The 8,974-nt window shown below is 44.1% G+C and overlaps 1 protein-coding gene across 1 annotated transcript; it reads right to left on the bottom strand.

Annotated features, from left to right (window-relative positions):
- Positions 1-6,853: 6,853 nt before the first annotated feature.
- Positions 6,854-7,783, bottom strand: LOC115461391 (olfactory receptor 2D3-like). Its single transcript, XM_030191159.1, has one exon. It carries the CDS (start codon positions 7,781-7,783, stop codon positions 6,854-6,856), a length of 930 nt encoding a protein of 309 aa, XP_030047019.1.
- Positions 7,784-8,974: the final 1,191 nt, after the last annotated feature.

Below are 8,974 nucleotides of genomic sequence, written 5' to 3'. Positions count from 1 at the left end.
TCATGCTCTCATTCACCTCTCCCCCTGGTGGCTGCTGTGGACTAACTGCTGGATGTTTTCCCATGTTCCAGAAGGTATTCCGGTCCGGATCTTCCAGCCTTCCAGACTGTTTTGGGAGTTTTTTGGAACTAAGCAGTACCCGTACCTGGTGAACTCCCTTGTAGGTTGCCTTTATTAGCCACCTGGAAGATTTCTAGCTTGCCTTGCAACAGAGGTCCTCAGAAGAGTGTTCTTCTGTGAGTGTTTGTTGTTGTGCTTTCCTTGCTACTTTCTGTTCCTGCTTGACTCTGCTGATTTCCTGGTTTGCTCTTCTGACTGCTGCCTGCCCAAGACTCTGCTTGCTTCCTGGTTTATTCTTCTGATTGCTGCCTGCCCAAGACTTTGCTTGCTTCCCGGTTTACTCTATGGATTGCTGCCTGCCCAAGACTTTGCTTGCTTCCCGGTTTACTCTATGGATTGCTGCCTGCCCAAGACTCTGCTTGATTCCTGGGTTCCTGTTGATTGCCGCCAGCCTACTGACTCTGTGTGGTTCCTGGTTTCCCTGCTGCTTTGCTGCCTGCCAGTAAGACTCTGCTTGTTTCGTGGACTATTCTCCTGATTGCTGCTTTTGCTTCTGTTCCAGCCCAGCCGCTCCAGTCCAGGTTGTACCTGTCTGTCTGTGTTCTGCCTTGTCTCCTGTTTGGGTGATTCTCCTGCCACTGCCGCTCCTCAGCGGTGGCCCAGGGGCTCACAGACCCAGTGTTTCAGGAGAAGCATTACAGGTGGCCTTCGGCAAATGCACACTTTCAAATTGGATAGCAGATTGTATCTCCTTTGCTTATACCCAAACTGGGCTGACTCTTGAGGGACATGTCACAGCTCCAATGTCAGAGCTATGGCTACATCAGTAGCCCACTTGAGATCAACCTCCATAGAGGAGATTTGCATGGCTGCAAGATGGTTTTCAGTCCACACATTCACATCCCACTGCTGTGTTGATCAGAATTCCTGACATGACAGTCGGTTTGGACAGGCAGTTCTGCAGAATTTTTTTTGGTGTCTTGAATCCAACTCCGTGGTGTGCTAGAGCCAGCTCGCACTGGCTCACAAGAGCTGGTTGTTAAATTTTTCAACATTTTGCAAACCGGTTGTTAAATTCCCTTATGTACGGCCACAATCGGTTTGTCTCTCTTCCCCCGAACTGCAGGGTCCTGGCGCATACCTGAACTGAAGCCACCCTGGTGGTCTAGTGGATTCTTCGGGGCAGGAAAGATCACCAGTCTTTCCTGCTCGCTGCTGGCACTGACCCTCTTGCTGCTGCATCGCTCTTTAAAAGTGGCTGCCGAGACTTCCAGCGGCAGCCTCGCAAGACTTCCGCTGAAGTCTTGCAAGGTCACTGTTGTAAGTCTCAGCAGCTATATAAGGCTATGAACATGGCATTTGAAAACTGTTTTAAGAGTTTTAAACAAAACATTGGAAGAGATTTTAGTCTGTTGAGACCAAGGAAAGACCTTACCAAAGTAACGTATTTAACTTGGTGGAATTCTGTGTGTATATTAGCTAAATATGAATATGCTGCGGCTGAAAAATATAACTCACTTGTTAAATACAATAAAATATGGACTTCTTTACTAGATCAACTACATAATAACCTCTCTTAGAGTTGAATTTATGTATGATCATGACTTATTATAGCAATAATTCTTATATAATCTTAGTCTGAACATGTATGCTGATGCTTTGTTATTGTTAATCTGTTATGCTGGTTATTTGCTTTTATTTTAGCCATTTGTTATTGACTACAAAACACAATAAAAATATTGGAACAAAAAAAAAAAAGTTCACCAGCACACCACTGATCCAACTCCTCCCTCCTAGGCCCTGTTTTATTCTGTCCCAGGCTGCAGCTACACAGCTAGTATGTATATAGTTTCAGGTTGATTGAAGTTTTGGTCTCAACGTTTCGAGACTTAATTATCCTAGCTTTCTTGTTTTTGGTGAGCCTTGTAGCTTATTGATTTCTAGATGTGAGAATAAGAAGGCTTGCTTGTCTTTGGAGAAAGCAAAGGCACTTACTAGTAGCAGGTGTTCTCCGAGGACAGCAGGCTGATTATTCTGAAATACCCTCCCACCTCCCCTAGGAGTTGAATTTAGTTGTATGATATCTGCTTTTTGCTTTTTCACCTGACTGGAGAACCGTACTTGCACGTTGGGCAGGAAGACACCAGCACATGCGCAGTGGAACACTGCTAGAAGCTTCTACATTACTCGCTAGTCAGCATTCTCACCGGGCTCCATCAGATGATGTCACCTACATGTGAAAATAATCGGCCTGCTGTACTCAGAGAACACATGCTACAGGTAAGTATGTTTGCTTTATTGACACTAATTGGGTCATTACATAATTAGATTGCATGTACAAATTCAGCGCACACCCAAATGTGCGTATGCAATTTTTATAGAATTCAGGAGATAGAGGCTAACCGGTTATATCGCAAATATTCAGTGCATCACCGGCTAAGTTAACTGGCCAGCACCAAATATTGACTTGGCCGGTTCTAGTTTAAATCGGCCAAAAATAAATCGTATATTCAATGCTGGTCACTGGAAATGGCCTGGTATTGAAATTCTGGGCTCACTGCCGGCCGTGGGAGTTAGCAGGGCTGCCTCCTGTGGTTTATCAGCCCTATAGTTTCTATAGCTGGGCTCAGTTTTGAACTAGACAATTTGTACCCCATATATCACCAATCCCAAGATTATCACTAAATAACAAACCACCGCATTTGAAAAACATATACACTAAAATGATTGTAAAATTATCAACTTGAACAGAAAAATAATTGTAAGGTCTACAGGTCATGCATCTACTCAAATATGTCTAGCCCAGTGCTTCCCAAACGTTTTTCCGTTGTGACCTCATTTTAGGCATTAAAAGTTCACGTGACCCCAGATGAAGTTTCTATGGAAAATGTGGGATATAAGTACCAATAAATAAATAAAGAAATATTCATTTTGTTTCTTATAGCTATATGTGTTTAAGTAATTATCAGATGCACTCACTATGCCAAGACACACAAGCTTACAAACACACATATTCAGTTTCTCAGACTCTCCTTCTGCCCAGCCACCGAGCCATTGATTGGGTTAGTTTTCCTTTTTTGAGGTGGAGGCTGATGGTGGGGGAGAGAGAGGAAGTGAGAGGGTACCTACAAGTATATAGTTGAGGTCTCTATGCGTAAGTGTGTATATGTGAGTCTGTGCTAGGGGGGGGGTGTGATTGAGTAGATTTATGTAGGGATGTTTATGACTATGTAAGGAAGGAGTATGTGTATGTTTGACTGGATGCTGTGTGAATTTTGAGTGATTGGGGGATGTCTACAAGTGTGTAGATGGGGTTGGTGTTTATGTTTGTATGTGATGTATGTGATGTATAGGGCCATGTGTGTAACGAAGTGAATTTGGGGAATATGCTCCTTTCCCTTTTCTTTCTTTTCCCTCCATTCAGTGTCCTCTCAACTTCGCTTTTATCCTTTTCTTTTCCTTATATCCCCTCCAACCTAACGCTCATGACCCCCAGCAACCAGACTCAACCACTCCTCCCTAGCTCAACGCTTCCTTCACACAATGCCAGGCACATCTATCCTGGTCTTTTGTAGGCTCATTTCCTCTCTCTTCCCTTCTTCTTCAGGCTGAACTTCCCAGGCTCATCCTCTCATTCATAAAAGTTTGTTTTTGTTTTGTTCTCTCACTCCCACTTACCTCTGACAGATATATCTATGCCCTCAGTTCATCCTCCCCCCCCCCCCCCCCCCCCCCCCCCAGGTTGATTCCTTGTCTCATTCCTTTCAAGGCTGACATTCACTCTCTTTCTTTTTGTCTGCCCCCCTGCCATACAGCATAGTCTCTCTCTCTCTCACTCTCTGCATCTCCCTTCTCATGCAGCTTCTCTGTCTATCTGTCTTTTTCTCTCTGTCCTGCTTCTTATGCAGCTTCTTTCTCTGTGTCTCTCTGCATCTCCCTTCTCATGCAGCTTCTCTCTGTCTCTCTCCTCATGTAGCATGTGCCCCCATTTCTCTTCCTGCTGTTTTTCTGGTTCATTGGTGGTAGCAGCAGCAATGGTAAAAGTAATAACAAGCCACACCAGTCCATCTCTCTGCATGCGACTCTGCTAGTTCTACTGGCCCTGCCCCTTCTGCTGTAAACTTCCTGTTTTGAAGGCGCAAGCGGGGCAGACAGAATTAGTAGAGTCGCATGCAGGGAGGTGGGCCTGCTGCCCAACTTGCTCTTAGTTTTACCGCTGTTGCTACCACTGTTGACAAACCAGGAAGACACAGGGCGCAGTGGCAGTTGGTACAGGGATAAAGGGGGAGATTTTGGTTTGCTGTACTGGGCTGATAGCTTACAACCTCAAACAAGGTTTTTGTGACAGAATGGGGCAGCATAGAATGATGTCATCAAAGGAGCATGGCCTTAGTAAAGGGGCCCCTAAATTTGTACTTGAGTGTGTAAGTGACCTGTCTAAGATCATAAGAAGCTACAGTGGGATTTGCTGGTGTTACAATGGTTGTCAGCCCACTATTCCAACCACTAGGGCTACTTTTCCACTCTGCAATATTAACCCTTCCCTTTTATTAAGTGTACAAACGTCTCTTTAACTGAACTAGGAAATTAAACTGTTTCCATACAAACAACTCAGGCTTAGGTTTAATTACTGCAAAAGACTGAAGAGTCGCTGTATCACAGACTGAAATCTAATCTAACCTAATCTAATCTAAACTAAAATTTATAAACTGCATTAGTCCCAGCATAAGGTTCAAGGCAGGTATCAAAAATAAGATAACTCAAACAATATGAGGAATTGCAAAAATGCATTTAATAATAACATACAACCTAAAATTTATCAAACAAAAAAGTTTTCAGTTTTTTACATAATTGTACGTAGTTTGATTCAGATCTAATAGATATAGGAAGAGCATTCCAGAAAGTGAGGGCCCAAAAAGAAAACAAGGCACATTTTTTAGGCCACATTATTTTTCTAATGAATTCAACACAAGCAAATGGTGTCAGACTGAAAAACTATTGAAAATGGATTTCCACTGTATAGCCAGAGAAAAGAAATGTATTTGCAGCAGGAGTGCAATCTTCTCTTCTATATACACTGTGCCATCACAGAAATGGTGAGAGGTCACCAGCATTCCTCTATGAGAAGCCTTTATGTTCCTTGCGATTACTGTAACATGTCTAGTTAATTTTTCATGAGACTTGAATACCTCCATTATTATCTGGCTTTAGCTTATGCAAATTACATTAGGGTACAGCAGATATTTCCCTGTCCCCACAAAAGCTTGAAATCTAAGGGTTCAATATTCAAAGTGGTTTAAGTCAGGTGTATAACCAGATCTCAATTTGGGGGGGGGGGGGGGGGGGCTGAGCCCAATATATGTGGGGGGCATATTTTGCCCCACCTCCCCGCTGCTCTCCACTCCCTGCCACAGCTCCACATATCTGGGCTGACGGGGCCCCCTAGCCCCACCCACCTTCCTCCAGCACTGTTCACTGCCACATGCCGCCTGCTCTGCTTCCCCCTGCAGCACGCATGCTTGGTTTTAATGAAATTGAGCATGCGTGAAGCCTCGCACATGCTCAATTTCACTAAAACTGAGCATTCACGTGGGGGATGGGGGGAAGCAGGGCAGGCAGCACAGCGGCAAACAGCTGGAGGAAGGCTTCTACTGGCAGGGCTTTTGGACCGCACCAGTCAAACCAGTAGACCTTGGGGGGCCCAGGCCCTCCCCCGTGGCTTCGCCAGGAAAGGTTCCCGGCTGGTTAAATCACATGTGCAGGGCTATCTGCTGATATTCAGCATCACTTAACAGTTACTACCGCTGAGTATCAGCATTGACTGCTAAAATGAAAGCCGACTATTTTGTTTGTGGTTCAGAGGCAGTCGATACTTATGCAATTAAAAACCAATATTCATCACTTAACCACCTTAGTTAAGCGGCAAAGTCAGTCCACATAAAACAGAGTCCTATCATTTTGTGCTGCTTTTTATATGGTTAAGTGCTGATTATTGCACTTAACTGCATAAGAGATAGCTGTCCGCATAAACCTAGATATTCAATGCCCATGCGCGAACACGGGCTGATGTTGAATATCTGAAGACTGCAATTGTGTCAGTGTTCATGATGCACTACAGTGCAATGGCTACTGTAAGGACTGGATTAGATGGGGAAGGATTTCACTGTGCAGTGACTGATTTTTTTTCACATATTATAATGAAAAACATAGCTGAAAAGTGAGTACAGCTCTGCTGCATGTTCTGGAGCTGCTATACCCAGCCAGCTTGAGGGGCATCACCATTCACAATGACTCATGCCATTGTATACAGATAACGGGATTGATATTCAGCATGGTTTACATGAGAAGAAGAAGTTCCTGCCCACTTAAACCATGTGAGCGGGCCAGCTGCCAATATTAAGTGGTCCTTAACCAGGCAGTTCTGCTTAATATCAGCTCTGACCATTATGGCACTATCTGGGGAGTGGAAAGGTGGTCAAGGGGCGGAGTCAGGGAGGATCCAGAATTTGCACATGCACTGCCCATATTCAGTGCCAGTGCCCATATGGCTAAGTGGGCAGGTGGGGGCGTACAAAAGACAGGCCTATCATGAAGTATCAAGTATCATAACCTACTTAGGTATGCAGGAGCCAGCACTGAATATCACCTAGCACCTGCATAACTTCCAGGTCGTCACCTAACCCTGGATAGTCAATGATGATGCCTGGACATAGCCTGGCATTGAATATCTGTGGTTATATTTGCCTGCTTAAAAACCATGGACCTCCATGGACTGAATATTGGCCACAATGTTTTAATACTTTTTTGCCCTGAGAGCTTTCCATATGGCTCTCTTTACATCCTGGTTCCTTAAACTATAGATGAGGGGATTCAGTAAAGGAGTTACTATGGTATAAAACACAGACACCATCTTCTCTTTACCATCAGTCAGACCCTTGGGTCTTGGTCTCATGTACATGGAGATGGCTGTGCCATAGAACAAGGTCACCACAGCAATGTGGGAGGCACAGGTTGAGAAAGTCTTGCATCTTCCCTCTGCAGAATGGATCCTCAAGATGACGGCAAGGATATGTGCATAGGAGGTGAGGATTAGGGACAGAGGGACCAGCAACACCAATGCACCCCCCACAAGTGTCACAATCTCATTAACGGAAATGTCTGCACAGGCCAGTCTTAACACTACTGTGGCCTCACAAAAGAAATGGTCAATCATGTTTGGTCCACAGTATGGTAAGCGGAATACGAAATATACATCTATGATGGATATGATGAAACCAGTCAACCAGGAAGTGGCTGCCAGTCTCAAGCAGACTGCCTTGTCCATGATGCTGGTGTACCTCAGCGGGTTGCATATGGCAACATAGCGATCATAAGCCATGACAGCAAGGAGAAGACACTCAGTTTCGCCCAGTAAGAGGTACATGTAAATCTGAGTAGCACATGCATTGAAGGAGATGGTTTTCTTTATGGACAATAGGTTCACCAGCATCTTTGGGACAATGGTGGAAGTATAGGCGATGTCAAGGATGGACAAATTACTCAGAAAGAAGTACATTGGAGTGTGAAGTTGAGGGTCCAGTCCCACCACTGTGATGATCATCAGGTTCCCCAATAGGATAACAATGTACAGAACAAGGAAGAGCTGAAAAAGTAGGAGAGCCATCTTGGGATCAGAGGATAGTCCAATCAGGATAAATTCAGTGATAAAGGTTTCATTCACCATTTCCAGCTAAGTCAAGTCTTTGTCCTCTACAAGGAAATAAAGAAAATATTTGCGAGAGAATTCTAAATAGTGCACATGGAGGGTAACTTTAGAAAAGCTTTCTATATGCCAACCCTAGTTTTAAACATAGAAGGTGCACTTTGCAAAATTTGCTGCCATATACACATACAGTGGTTATACAGGGAGTGATCCCTATATAAATTTTTATATGTGTATAAAGCAGGTGTTCCTGGGAAGCGGAGTTGGGGTGAGTTTTTTGATCTACGTCTATGTATGCTTTTTTGCTAGATATAAATTATATGTACTACTACTACTGCTACTACTTATCATTTCTATAGTACTACAATACGTACGCAGCACTGTACATTTGAACATGAAGAGACAGTCCCTGCTTGAAAGAGCTTACAATCTGATTAGGACAGACAAACAGGACAAATAAGAGATAAGGGAATTACTAAGGTGGGAATGATAAAGTATGGGTACTGAACAAGTGAGTAAGGGTTAGGAGTTAAAAGCAGCATCAAAAAGGTAGGCTTTCAGCCTAGATTTGAAGATGGCTAGAGATGGAGCTTGACGTACCGGCTCAGGGAGTCTATTCCAGGCATATGATGCAGCAAGATAAAAGGAACAGAGTCTGGAGTTAACGGTGGAGGAGAAGGGTGCAGATAAGAGAGATTTACCCAGTGAACGGAGTTCCCGGGGAGGAGCGTAGGGAGAGATGAGAGTGGAGAGGTACTGAGGAGCTGCAGAGTGAATGCACTTGTAAGTCAATAAGAGGAGCTTGAACTGTATGTGGAAACGGATAGGGAGCCAGTGAAGTGACTTGAGGAGAGGGCTAATATGAGCATAGCAACACTGGTGGCATATAAGTCATGCAGCAGAATTTTGAACAGATTGAAGAGGAGAGACATTGCTAAGTGGGAGACCTGTGAGAAGCAAGTTGCAATAGTCTAAGCGAGAGGTGATAAGAGTGTGGATAAGGGTTCTGGTAGTGTGCTCAGAAAGGAAAGGGCAAATGTTTCTGATATTATAGAGAAAGAAATGGCAGGTTTTAGCAGTGCTGAATATGTGCAGAGAAGGAGGGAGAGGAGTTGAAGATGATCCCAAGGTTACGAGCTGATGAGACAGGAATGATGAGAGTGTTATCCACAGAAATAGAAAATGCAGGAAGAGGAGAGGTTGGTTTAGAGG

The sequence above is a fragment of the Microcaecilia unicolor genome, chromosome 1 (assembly GCF_901765095.1).
Source record: "Microcaecilia unicolor chromosome 1, aMicUni1.1, whole genome shotgun sequence".
Taxonomy (NCBI): domain Eukaryota; kingdom Metazoa; phylum Chordata; class Amphibia; order Gymnophiona; family Siphonopidae; genus Microcaecilia; species Microcaecilia unicolor.
Note: the sequence above shows the minus strand (reverse complement) of the source record. Positions and strands in the feature narration are given on the sequence as shown.